Below are 14,338 nucleotides of genomic sequence, written 5' to 3' on the forward strand. Positions count from 1 at the left end.
GTTGTTTTGAGTTGAAAGGGCATATAGAAATAGTATAGAGGAGAGTGTGTTCTAGAAGAAAAATGTTAGAGTTCGAGTTGATTACTCGAATTGGTAAATGCATAACAATTGAAAAATACATATTGAACTTAGGTTGGACAAGTATCCTACGATTTCAAGGGTCATAAACGTCATTGACACATCTATTGTTGTATGAAACCCTGAACATATGTTAGAATGACCCCAAAAGGAGATGGCAAGTAATCTCTTAAGAATAGGTATGACTTTATTTTTTATTTTTTGCTTAGATGAATTAACTGATCTGAATACTAATTCAAACATCGAAATGTAGTAGCCTCGACATTGCACTGCTATGAGAATCTCTTACTTGAGTCAACAACTCAAACAACATCGGTCCTCAACCAAAGAGAAAAACAGACCAATGGTCGAGGGGCACTAGAGACACTCGTTTTTCAATAATAAATAAACAATAAACTTGTTATCTTTTTTCTTTTTGAACCTAAAATATTTATTTAACATTTTAGAAAAATTTTGAATTTTGTGTTTTTTAAAAAATATCTATCAATATTTTTACCAACCAATTCGATAAAATCAATATTTTAGACATTAGTTCTAAGTTAAATTTGACTAACAATTTTTTTCTATAAATGTCGATCCAAATTATTATTCATTTTTACGCTAACATAGATATTTTCATTTTTCATAAAATTACATTAATTATAATTAAGAAAAAGCAATGTGGAAATGAAAAATCTCATCCTCGACTTTGTAAGATTTTGTAGGAAAAAGATAATTTTTTTTTAGACTATGAATAGGATGGGATTCTTTGAGATTTTTGTCATTTCCATATTTGACTTTATTTTGATAAAATGTCTTTAAAAGCCACAAATCATGAGATTAATTTTTGTCATTTCATAAAGTAATGAGTACATTCAAATAAATATATAGCTAAAACTTTATTATAAAAACAGAAAATACAACCCAATTTTTACTATATAATGAATAATTAAAATAATGCACTCAGTCTCAAATATGACCATGACCATGACTATCTATTATCTTTTTTAGAATATCATCATATTTTAATAAAGATATTCCCTCATAGTACGATTTGAATCTTTTTTTTTTTCCCTAAACAATAGCATGATTAAAATCTTTTTTTTTTTTCAAATTCGTCCAAACAAGAAATTGAAGTTTTTATTTTTATTTTAAAGTTACGATAGCATCAAAATAAAAATTTGAAATTAAAATTAAAAAAAAAATTAAGGGAAAAAATTAAGTTACCAGAATGAAAATAAAAAGTTTAGGGTATTATCATTTTAAAAAATTAATTAGAGTTCAATATGTCTATTTAAGAAAAGTAATTTAGTGGAATTAAAGACAAACCTGACGGCCAAATAATAAAACAATTGAGGTTATTATAAATAGACATATTAACAATTGCTTCCAACAACAACAACCCTTAATTAAATATTATATATTCCCAAATCACAATTTTCTTTTTTCTTATTTTATACAATACATTTTTAAAAAAAATTTAAATAAAATGATTGCTTTCTTTATTTTCGTAATCTTTTTTCTTTAAAGCGAATTTAATAATAATAATAATAATAATAACCGAATTAACCTAAAATCAGAAATGTAAATTCGAAAAGGATTTTATTTATTTATTTATTTATTTTTTTAGATTTAATGTTTTAAACGGTAATTTTTTCTATTAATATTTAATTAATTAGGATATTTAATTATTTCCTTTTCCTTAAGTAAATGCTTTTTCTTTTTTCCTATTATATTAACGTTAATTTGTCTTTGGTTACTTAATGCCATTTTATTTTTCAAAGTACCGTTTGAAAATTATTTTCTTTCCCTCTCTCTCTCTTTTTGGGTTAAAGCAGCCTATAATTGAATAATTATGTATTATTAGTATTATTATTTTATAACAGATTGTTTCTAATAATAAAAACAATTTAGAATTTAATTAAAATTTAGTAATTTTAAAATGTTTTGAAACTTAGAGATTAGTAGCTCGTTTAGAATTACTTTCGAGTGTTTGATTGACCGGTGTAACATAATGTTATGTAATAATTAAGGAGTCGTTTAAGGTAAAAACTATATAATGACAACATCTTACTATGGTAAATACTATTTAAAGTCCACTTTCTTGTGTACTATTTCGTTATCGAATTAAAATAGTTTACGCATCAAATATATATTATGACAACCTATGACTATAACAATGCATCTCTTTGTCTCAATAAAACTGTAAACTTTTGACTTTTGACATTGTAAGAAGTATATTTCTTGTTAAATTAAATTTGAATGTTGATTTTTTTTTTTCAAGTTGCAAGAGATTCACCTTTTAATTAGACATGTTTTTAGAAAAATTAGCAAAAAGAAGAAAGGTGTTAATAGTTGACGAGAGCCGATCATAAGTAAAAAGAATTGGAATTTAAACGATAGTAAATGAAATTTGGAAATTAAGAGATCCATGAACTTATATATATGTATTACTTTAATTGACAATAATTTAGTTTTTGAACTTTAACAAACCCTGATGTAGTAAAAATTAACATTTAATTTTCATAAAAAGCTCACAACTAACGATAATTAGTTACAAGTTAATAACAACGTTCCCACCAATAACACAAATATAACTATCTCCGATAACTTGAAAGTACATTGTCATCGGTCGAAGTTCGTGAACACGAACTAAATCATTAGCTACACAAATCTTTAAGAAGAAATGCAGTTTTTTCTAACATTTTTTAAAACCCCACTAATTTATTAAGTCTCATTAAATTGATTTAGTTGGATGATTGAACACATCAATCTCTCTAAACATTAACTCATCAATAACAATTTTTATTGTTCCTTTTTGTTTCTTTTTCTAGGGTTTGGGCAGCTAGTTGTTGGGACACAAAAGAACATAGAAGTAAAATTTAGGGTGAAGAGAAAAAAAAAAGTATGGTTGTTTTTGCTTTAAAAGTGTAGAGCAGGTAATGAAAATGGAAGCAGCCAACCAAACACAAAACTAAGTAAATTAATAGTAAAATTAAAGACCCAATTATGATCTCTTCTTAACTATATATACACCCATTTCTCCCTCTCATTAATCACACACCTCTCTCTCTCTCTCTCTCTCTCTCTCTCTCTCTCTGCTCCACTGCCTTTGCTACTGTTATCCTCTTCTTCAAGTTTCTCTTAAAAAAACACTTTTAGTAGCAGAGGCAGACCTCAATCCATTGGGAGAGAGAAGAGATCAAAGGCATTTTTCATTCAGAAATTTATAGTTGAAAGAGGGTTGAGATCTGAGTTGTAACTTGCGTTTTCTGTTCTGGGTTTCCATATTTTCATGGATTATGTGTTAATTGCTTCCCAATTACAGATTTAAACGACACCCACATTCCCGTTTTTTGTTTTGTTTTGTTTCTGTTGAAAATCCCAAGGAACTCATCGATCTGTTGGGATTTTCTTCTTCTTTTTCTTCTTCATTCTACTGTCTCTCTGTAATTCGCCGCTCTGTTTCAGAGAGAGGCTATGGCTGAAACTACACAGATTCTGTTACCGGAGTCATTTCAAGGAGGAAGAGGTGACTTCACTGAACAAATTTGGTTGATATGGGAGCTAATCAAAGCGCCATTGATAGTTCCTGTGTTGAGATTAATGGTTTATATCTCATTGGCAATGTCTCTGATGCTTTTCTTTGAAAGGCTTTATATGGGAATTGTTATCATTCTGGTTAAGCTCTTTTGGAAGAAACCTGAGAAACGATATAAGTATGAACCTATTCAGGATGATTTGGAATTGGGAAGCTCAAATTTCCCTCATGTTCTCATTCAAATCCCAATGTTTAACGAAAGAGAGGTCCTTATTTCGATTTTTTAACCTCCCCTGTTTTCTGTTTGGATCGTACATTTTTCATAGAGCTATGAAATCTCTAATACTCTGTTTGTTACAGGTTTACAAGATCTCCATTGGAGCTGCTTGTGGACTTTCATGGCCGGCCGATCGCCTTGTTATTCAAGTTCTTGACGATTCAACCGACCCTGTCATTAAGGTACTCTGAAACTATCATCACAAACTTTCTACGAGATATGGGGTTTTCAGATTCTCGATTTTGCATTTTCTTTCCCAAGTCGTTTTCTAATCTCGTGAGTCTCTTAACTTTTTTGAACCCATCGTTTTCAATCCAAAAATCCCCCAAATCACGAATTCCTGATTTCATAACACGAAACCCACACGATCCTTATCGAATGGAGTTGAATCCGAATCTATTACTAAACACCTTTTTTTTTTCTTTTTTTTTCTTTTTTTGCAGCAAATGGTTGAACAAGAATGCCTAAGATGGGCGAGTAAAGGAATCAACATAACGTATCAAATCAGAGAAACCAGAGGAGGATACAAAGCCGGAGCTCTGAAAGAAGGGCTTAAACGGAGCTATGTTAAACACTGTGAATATGTGGCCATTTTCGACGCGGACTTTCGGCCGGAGCCGGATTATCTCCGGCGTGCTATTCCGTTCTTGGTTCATAATCCCGATATTGCCCTTGTTCAAGCTCGGTGGAGATTCGGTAAGTTACTGTTGTTTGATAAAAATGTTGTTTGATTGATTCTTTGAAATTTAGCTGTGCACATTTGTTGTTTGGTGGAAATTTAATTAGCGCTGATTAATTCTATTTAAGGGCTTGTTTAATTATTTTGATGTAATTTCCTAGAGTGTCGGTGGTCTATTAAGAGTAGTCTTTTAGAAAAATTAAATATATACATAAATAAATTGTTTTTTTGGTAATTTATTTATTTATGGGAATTTCCTTCTAATAAATAAATAAATAAATAAATAAATATTTTTTCTTTTTTGCTTTTGTGTATTCATTCACTCTTATCGTCGGCGGGGGGGTGAAAGATTGGATGAAGGGTGGGGTCCACAGCAAAACACACACACACACACACACTCAAAAGAAAAGAAAAGAAAAGAAAAGGGAAGCATCAATCACGGAGTGGGACCCACCGCCTGCCAACATGATCGGGACACATGTTCTACATAAGCCTCATCACGAGCTGTGGCCCCCCCCCCCCTCCCCCTTCCCGCAAGATTTCCGAAAATTAAATAAAAATAAATCGTTACAAAAATATTTATCATTATTAATAACCGACGACTCAAGATCTTCCTTTTTCTTTTATTTATTTATTTACACACATCATTTTAAGTAATAATTTCGATTTTTGTTTTGTTTCTTTTTTTTTTTATTATTATTATTTTGAAAAACAGCGATTCTTGTGCTTTCATATGTGATTGACTAGTTTCTTAAACATTTCAGTATAATTATACTATGTATTAGAATAGGTAGAGTCTCAATTTAAGATTATATTGGGTCCAAAATCACCAATTTAACAAATTACTTTTTATTTTCGTGGGTAATAAAATTTCTATTCAAAATATAATTTTCAAGAATTAGAGTACAATAAATTGAAAGTACAAACAGAAATGATGAGATACTTTCTAAAGTTCCAAATTTATTAGATATAATTTTTAGAATATATTTATAATTTAATAATTTGCGTGTGTTTGAATATATGTCTACTTTTTTTTTTTTTTTTTTTTTAATTTTTGATATTGGGTCGATGCTTCACTTTATTTATTTATTTATTAAAAGCTAATTTCTGTTAGATTTACAAAATAGTATAATGCAATATGGGTTAGTTGGTGAAAACTTTGGACCAATTTTCTTTGGTTTCTATTGCCGCATTAATGGACCTCGAGGAAAGGACCATAATGTCCTCAAGCGGTATTAATTAGCTTTCTCAAATTTTTAATTTTAATAATAGCCTTATTTAATTATTTAATTTTCGGCTTCGCAATTATTGGTCGCAACGTAAATATACTAAATACCCTTCTGCGGATAGTCAACATCCTGTCCCCTAAGTCTAGCAGAAATTTCCAGTATTGTCCAGGGTAAAATTGTCATTCCACACGTTGAATTCTTTCTTTTTTATTTTCCTCTCCTTCTCCGTGAAGTTCGGGGTCCGATGCCGAAGGTTGTGGAGAAAGGGGTAGTTTTGTCATTTAGAAAAAGTTGCCTCCACTCTCCACGTGCCTTTTCTATAAAATTCCTTTTTATAAAAAAAAAAAAATACAATTTTATATATGTATATATATTATATAAATTTGGTATTTAAAGTGATTCGTACAATCAGCGCCTTATTGGTAGGCCTCGTTATTGCTACCGACACTACTGAAGTTTGTCTTGCTCTGGATGACGTGGCACATTTTTTTGCAGTGATCACGTTAGGGGTAAAACAGGAACTCTGTGATTTATAAACTTTCTTCAATTAACTAATCAAAAGTTGCCAACTCATTCCTCACATGAACCTTCCTCCATGTGGGTCCAACCTGATTATTTGTTACATATCCACGTGGCCTACTTTTTTCTTCTCTCTCTCTCTCTCTTTTTTTTTTGTTTGTTTTGTTTTTGCACTTCACTTTGCTAGCTAATGAATCCAAATTATACATGAGTAATAATACTATTATTACATTAATACATTGACTTTACTGTACCAGTAGTTGTTGTGACCATAATTATTCTTCATAGGTACTTGTTGATTTGAGTTGGGAAAGTCATTTTCATAATTTCTAAAATTCCCACCCCACAATCATGTTTTTTTTCAACTTTGGGAAAAGGGTTTCAAGTAAAATTGTTTCTTTTTTAATTACAACATTTGAATTTTTTTTTTTTGTGGAACAGTGAATGCAGATGAGTGTTTGTTGACAAGAATGCAAGAGATGTCTTTGGATTACCATTTCACAGTGGAACAAGAAGTTGGTTCTGCTACTCATGCCTTCTTTGGCTTCAATGGTATGCTACATTATAATCCATGATTATGTTTACAAAACTATATTAACTCATTCTCTAATCAACTATTTTACTTGATCTCTCTCTTTTTTATTTAATTTTTCCCCTAAAACTGCTCAAACTAGTTTGGAATTCGCAAATCATGGCTATTTATCTTTACAAAGAAGCATATTTTGGTAATGGGCCTGCACCATTTGATACAAAAATCATCATTAATCTTCGTCATCACTTAAAAGGAATAAATATTGTTTGAACTTGTGCCCAGCCTTTCACTTTTTGTTTCTTGCTTTAAATGCCCCGTTGGAATTTTATAAAAGTGGTTGGAAAGAGTAGATTTATATCCCCAAACGTGACTTCTTTCAATGTAAACTTTCATTCATTCCTAATGTTTTTTTTAAAATTCAATTGTTGATTCCATACATTTACTCTAACCGTCTATTTGTAAAACTTAACTCTAGAGAAATTTACGTACATTTCAATAGAATGATTATCTGACGAAAATGTAAGAGATCAATAGATTTTAATTATTATAATTTTTTCAAAGATATTTGATGAAAAATGAAATCTAGAAGAAAATTTTAATTTATATATTTACAAAAGTTGGAGTATAAATTGGTATAATTATTAGTTTAGAGATGTAAATCCATGTTTGTCCGTTCTTTTTTTCCATAAACAAAAAGTAATACATGTGAATGTGACATATGGTGTAGGAACTGCTGGTGTATGGAGAATTGCTGCCATTAATGAGGCAGGTGGATGGAAAGATAGGACCACCGTGGAAGACATGGACCTTGCTGTTAGAGCTAGTCTTAGAGGCTGGAAATTTGTCTACTTAGGTGACCTGCAGGTAAGAATACATAATTAACCATCTACATCTATACTTGGTAATATGCTAAAAAACCAAAATGTTCTTATGCTGTTTCTTGTCCACTTTGTCTCATTAGCTCACTAATCCATGAATTTCTTGCCCTGACAGGTAAAAAGTGAGCTTCCTAGTACTTTCAAAGCCTTCCGTTTCCAGCAGCATCGGTGGTCTTGTGGCCCTGCCAATCTTTTCCGCAAAATGGTTATGGAAATTGTCAGAAACAAGGTCTCCTTTCAACCTCTATTTAAATGAACAAGTCAAATAGTTTCTTGTTTTACATTGTTGTTCATTCGCTTTAATCATCACTAAATCCAAAAGCCTAAGTGGAAAAAGTAAAATGATTAGTTATAGTTAAAACTTTTCGAAAAGTAAAATGATTCTTTTAACCCCAGGTTTTTTTTCTTCTTGTTGCAGAAAGTTAAATTCTGGAAGAAAGTTTATGTGATTTATAGTTTCTTCTTTGTGAGGAAGATCATTGCCCATATGGTTACTTTCTTCTTTTACTGTGTTGTTCTTCCTCTTACCATTTTGGTTCCTGAAGTTTATGTACCAATTTGGGGAGCTGTTTACATTCCTTCAATTATTACCATTTTGAACTCAGTAGGAACTCCAAGGTTTGTTCCTTTTTTACTGTCCCAATTATTTATGTTCTTTTACAAACAAAACGCAAAATTCATCTTTCTCTTGTGCTATGGTAAATACAGGTCAATTCACCTTCTCTTCTACTGGATCCTTTTCGAAAATGTCATGTCGTTGCACCGTACGAAAGCAACATTGATCGGTCTATTGGAAGCAGGTCGAGCCAACGAATGGGTTGTCACTGAAAAACTTGGAGATGCTCTCAAAAACAAGGCAGCTGCTGATAAGAAAGCAGGTGGCAAAATACCTAAAATAAGGTTGAGATGCAAATTTGGAGACAGGTAAAAAAAAAAAAATGAAACAATAACTGAAAATTCTGTTTGAAATCACTTTTTAGAGTATTACTTTTAGGTGAAAGTATTTTTACTTTTTCAAAAGTCCTATCATGACTCTTAAGATGGACGAACTAATTCATTTTGTTATTTGTTTGATATGATAAACAGAATCAACACATTGGAGCTTGGATTTGCAGCATTCTTGTTCTTATGTGGTTGCTATGACTTTGTTCATGGGAAGAACAATTACTTTATTTACCTTTTCCTTCAGACATTCAGCTTTCTGATCACTGGAATTGGATATGTTGGAACCATCATCCCGAGCTCCTGAAAAGTGAAGATCATTTCTATTTGTTTGATGCCTTTGTTGGCTACAAAAGTTTATATATATATATATATTATATATATAAATGTATGGAAAGAAAAAAAGAAAAAAAAAAAAAGTATGTGGGGTTCTGAGTTCTTTTAAGATGCAACTAATAATTAGTAAAGTTGATAATGTTCTACAGAAGAGGAGTAGTCTGCCTAACTTAGAAGAAAGAAAAAGGCCCGAGGGGCATCAGAAATTGCAAGAAAAGTCGGCTACTTTGGAAAAATTACACAATCAGAAGAACAAGAACAACAAGAAAGAAACGGAGAGGTTAGGATTTGAAGAGGAAAAAGAGGAATTGCTTATGGGTATTTTCGTCATTTAGATTGTTTTTTCTTTTTAATTGTGAAATACTTTTTGTCATTTTATGGGATTGGTCCATTTGTTACTTTTTTTTTCTTCTTTTCTTTTCTTTTTCCTTTCCTTAGGTTTGTGAGGGAATAAAGCACATGGATTATAGGGTGAACTTGTAATAACACTTGTTTACCATTTCAAGTTTTTTTCTTTCTTTTTTTTCAGGAAAATTTGTTAGGGCATTGCATTTTCTTGGGAGAAAATTAAATTTTTTTTTTCTATTGATTGTTAGCATTATGTAAGAATATTCATGTTTGGAAGTGGGATAGTTGTTTTTTTTTTTTTTTCCTTTTAATTAATTTATTTATTTATGGTAAAATTATATTTCCTCCATGGCTTATGTCTCCTCTTCTATTGATTCACATGCAATCTTGCTTTACATAAATCCCTTTTCTTTTTCTTTTAGTTTCTATTTACATTCGTAAAATTTTAGAGGTTATATATCAATTTAAATTTGTAATTGTATCGATCGAATCCTTAAACTTTTGTAAATTTTAAATTTTTATACAAATTACTTTTGAAATTTGTCCTTACATTTACTTTAATGGTTAATTTTGTAAGATCGGTTTTTGAGGGATTGGAAGATTTACGAGTTTAATTGATTCAAATTATAAAATTTATATTTACATTAGTCGACCAAAATTTAGATGAGGATATGTATGTATCGATACATTAACAAAAATTCATAGTTTATATGGTGCGATTATTATTTTAGAATTTTAGTAGAAGTTATTAATTAATGTATCTATTTTACGTATCATGTTTTGTCACATCAACTATCTATTTGTTCTATTAGGGAGGAACCATGTTGAAAACTAAGAATTTATTCTCATCAACTAAAGACTAAAAATGAAAATTTTTAAAATTATGAAACCGAACATGCATATTTTTTTAAATTTGAAAATTTAAAAAAAAAAAATCATTTTTTTATTAATTACTAGTAGAAAATTAACATGATGAACAAAATTAACATTTTGTCCCTCCTTTCATTTAAACCTTCTCCTCGAGATTAGGAACACAATTAAACTAAAAATGATATTTTAACGAAAATTATTAAACAAAACCCAAACTTAGATATGAACTTCTTTTTTTATAGAAGGTTAGTACTTTTAGGCCAATTAGCTTGTGCTAAAATACAGAAACAGAAGTATAATTTATTATGTTATATGATCTTGGGCTAAGGTTGTCCTAAGATGTTCTCTAGTTTAACAACAAAAGCAAAAATTGAAATTACAAACTAAGACCTATACACTTTTTAGTCAATTTTAGGAAAATGTCTTAACCATAAATTAAATAAGATAGGCTAACATGGAAGTTCCTCCATCACTCACTCGACCAACTCATTTTCTTATTAAGAGTTAGTCATTTTTAGGCCAATTAGTTTAAATTAAAGTTCAATCCCACTTCTTTAAGTTTTTTTTTTTTTTTTATTGTAGATTGTCTCGAGGAACAAAAGTTAGTAATTAGAAAAAAGTATTCTAATATTCAAAGTATCTTACGTTGTTTGACTTCTTTATCTTTATTTTCAAAATTTTAATAAAAAACACACTATCTCGATAACTCACTCGATCGAGAGAGATCGAATCCTTCAAAAAATGTTTTAAAATTTGAAAAGAATCTTGAGGCCAATCTCGACTCTAAAAGAACAAAATTACGAGTTTTATAGAACTGTACTACTTTTAAAATTTAAAATAAAAAAGTTTCTATTTCTCACCATTTTTCAAACACAAAACTTAGATATGAACTTTTTTTACCCTTTTTTTTGTCAATGATTAGTGCAATTGATAATAGAAAATAACTTTCTCTCTCTCTCTCTCTCTCTATATATATATATTATATTGGATTCCATTAAATTTATTTGTTGCCTCTTAATGGGAAGAATAATAAAGATGGTTACAGCTTTTACTCTGACTTTGTATAGTGTCGGTGGTGGCAGTAAATATAAATTAAAAAAAAAGTGTTTATATTATGTTATATATATATATATATATACCCAATTGGATATTTTAACTTTTAATTTGATTTCTTGACTTGAAGTAGAAGTTTGTTCATTGTTCATTTATAACATTTTAGTTTTCACTTAAATCAATGCATCTATTTTTGTATTAGGTTAGTTTGGATAAGCTTAGATATCACCACATCCCAATTATGAATACCCCAAACTTAGGTAGTTATTATTATTATTATTATTATAACCATTCATTCATTTAAGTGTGTGCAAAGCATACTTGAGCATTTTGGATTAGGGCTTCATCATTTCTCAAAACAATAAAATTAAAAAAGAAACTATAACTAACTCAATTGTTTGTTACACTTTATATTTTTTAATATATTATTCAATCATTATCACAATGAGCTAATCCCCTTTTCTAAGATTTGGTCATTGAAAACACCGTAAAATAATTGAGAGTTAGATCCAAATGTCACTGTTTTTCTCCCGTTTGAAATCTAGGAACTATTTGAAGCTTTGAATCGATTATTATAGCGTGTGAATTATAATAGTTTTTGTGCAAATTGCAAAGTAAGTTTAAGTAACATAGAGATAGTGTTTACAAAATAGTAAATAACGGAAACAATGAGTACTTATAAATAGTTTTACTGAGCCCAAGTGAAGATCATAACAATCGAGAACTTCAAGTATTATAATACATATCTCAATCATTGAGTGAACGGTAACGATCCACTCCATGTAAAACAAATAAGTGCACATAAACAAGTACATATTTAAGTAATATTTTAGGTCCATATTTGGAAAATAGTTTATTCTCAAAGAATCCAATGGTCTATATTTCCATGCAACTTGATATTGGTATTTATAGCTAACATGTGAAAATGTTTTACGGTCTACCTAGTCTTGCCAACTCACGTACTCTCCTAAATATCACACGATGCAATGTTGAAAAATTTCAACGTGTTACAATAGCATATTTAATTTGTTGAAAAAAGATAAATTTGATGGAGCTTTAAAAAGAATATTAGGGTTGATGTGAATTTATGTTGATAAATTATGAGTAACATAAAGATCATATAGTTGGTAGTGAAATTAATGTTTTGGTTATATATATATTATTAGTAAGTGAATCTGAGGGAAGGAAGATGAAGAGCAAGTGGATCTGACAAGATGCTCTAAATAATTAATGCATAACATATTCAAATAAATGTTTGGAGAGAATACCCCTTCTTTTCACAAAAACATAAATAATCTAAACAATTTAACTCTTATTATTTTAAATTGGAATTAAGTGCTTAATTTGCTTTTCTATATGTAACAAAATGTTTTATTTGACATTTAAGGGGGAAAAAAAAAGAAAGAAAGAGAAAGAGAAAGAAGAAAAAACCCTATTTGGTTTTATTTTGAATGTGTGAAATATAATATCAATGGGACAAATGTGTCAATTGCCCAACAAAAAGCATATGGGGAGATTTTGAGATATTTTAGATTAACTAAAGTTAAGATAGTGATCCAATTCTTATTGGATTTTGGGAAGATAGTAAGAAAAATAGTCGTCCTGACATATGAAATGTTCAAAAGGAAGTGATAGGGCTCTCTGAGTAATACAAAAAAGGAGTTCTGCATGTCTAGCTTTTAATTATCTCACTTGAAAACACTTTGTTGAACTATGTGTGTGAGTTATATAATGAAAATTTTCTTCGATTTGGAGTTTTTCTCCAAATTTACATAATTCTCGAGTAGTTTGTTCCTACATGATATATCAACTAATTTGTAATAGTAGATCAGATGAACCGTTATATTCTCTGTCTGATGCTCTAAGTACTTGATCATTTGGAACGAATTTGGATATAAGGTTGGAACACATTCTTAACAAATCTAATAATGTTTTCGATTTCGATTTCGATTTCGTTGCCTCTCTCTTAAATAATACAAAGGAAGGGGTAGATTGGATTGTGATGATGGAGATTGGATATTTTGGAATATGCCCTAATGCTAAACACAAATATATATATATATATATATATATATACATATATATATATATACATATACATATATATATATACATATACATATATATATATACATATACATATATATATATATATACATATACATATATATATATATATACATATATATATATATATGAGGAGAGGATCGTTTTTGGCTGCCAAAAGTAGTGGTCACAAACAAACTCTCAATTCAAAAGTACTTTTAATTTTTTTAGTTTTTTAAAAAATAAGTTAAAGCTAACATTGTTAGATTTTTAAGATTATTAAATTATTGAACATCTCAAATTTTGATTCCTTCTAAAAATTTCAGCCTCTACTCTACTTAAGAATCTGTTTAGGAAAAATTTAACTATATTTTTTTCAACTTGAGAATAACTTAATTGTTAATAAATTAATTAATAACATTTAAAGAAAAAATAACTCTACTAGTAATAAAGAATATGTACATGAAGCCAAGAATATATATATATATATATATATATATATATGTAGGGATACATAGCTTTTTCTTTAATTCTAAGATTACAAATGTTTTGTGCAAAATAATCAAATTAAAATTTTATATTGAGGATTCGATATCAATCTTACACCTTTTAGAAATAAATATTAATATATATATTATAAAGAATTGTCATAATTTTTTATTTACACAATTACATATCGATATCGATAAATAAAAATTTTGATACCAATATCTACACCAATATTATAATTTGGTTGTAGATAACAATTTCAATATACTTAAAAAAAGGAGTAAAAAATGGATAGAATTTTTTAAATAGTAGGAATCTCAAACAAATCTAACATATATCATTCACACTCATTAGCAGTTGGCATTTATACACAATAATTGGATATGTGGACATTTATTATAAAACATATTTTAAGAAATATGAGGTACAAGTTTATTCAATTCCAAATATATAATTTTGCACTCAAAATAGCTTCAATTTCAAGTTGAAGTTTATTTGTCATTTTCCACGTCTACAACATTTGTCTAATATATTCTCAAAAC

The 14,338-nt window shown here is 29.0% G+C and overlaps 1 protein-coding gene across 1 annotated transcript; it reads left to right on the plus strand.

Annotated features, from left to right (window-relative positions):
* Positions 1 to 3,020: 3,020 nt before the first annotated feature.
* LOC103497977 (glucomannan 4-beta-mannosyltransferase 2) lies at positions 3,021 to 9,687 on the plus strand. Its single transcript, XM_008460408.3, has 9 exons — positions 3,021 to 3,864; positions 3,959 to 4,057; positions 4,319 to 4,571; positions 6,744 to 6,854; positions 7,562 to 7,698; positions 7,828 to 7,941; positions 8,131 to 8,330; positions 8,421 to 8,636; positions 8,799 to 9,687. Exons 1-9 carry the CDS (start codon positions 3,538 to 3,540, stop codon positions 8,959 to 8,961), a joined length of 1,620 nt encoding a protein of 539 aa, XP_008458630.1. The 5' UTR covers positions 3,021 to 3,537; the 3' UTR covers positions 8,962 to 9,687.
* Positions 9,688 to 14,338: the final 4,651 nt, after the last annotated feature.

This window comes from Cucumis melo, chromosome 11 (assembly GCF_025177605.1).
Source record: "Cucumis melo cultivar AY chromosome 11, USDA_Cmelo_AY_1.0, whole genome shotgun sequence".
Classification (NCBI taxonomy): Eukaryota; Viridiplantae; Streptophyta; class Magnoliopsida; order Cucurbitales; family Cucurbitaceae; genus Cucumis; species Cucumis melo.

Coding starts and splice junctions, on each gene's coding strand:
- LOC103497977 (XM_008460408.3), top strand. CDS start 3,538: ATGGCTGAAACTACACAGATTCTGTTACCGGAGTCATTTCAAGGAGGA. Junction 4,572..6,743: donor TCAAGCTCGGTGGAGATTCG/GTAAGTTACTGT, acceptor TTTGTGGAACAG/TGAATGCAGATGAGTGTTTG. Junction 7,699..7,827: donor TCTACTTAGGTGACCTGCAG/GTAAGAATACAT, acceptor TTGCCCTGACAG/GTAAAAAGTGAGCTTCCTAG.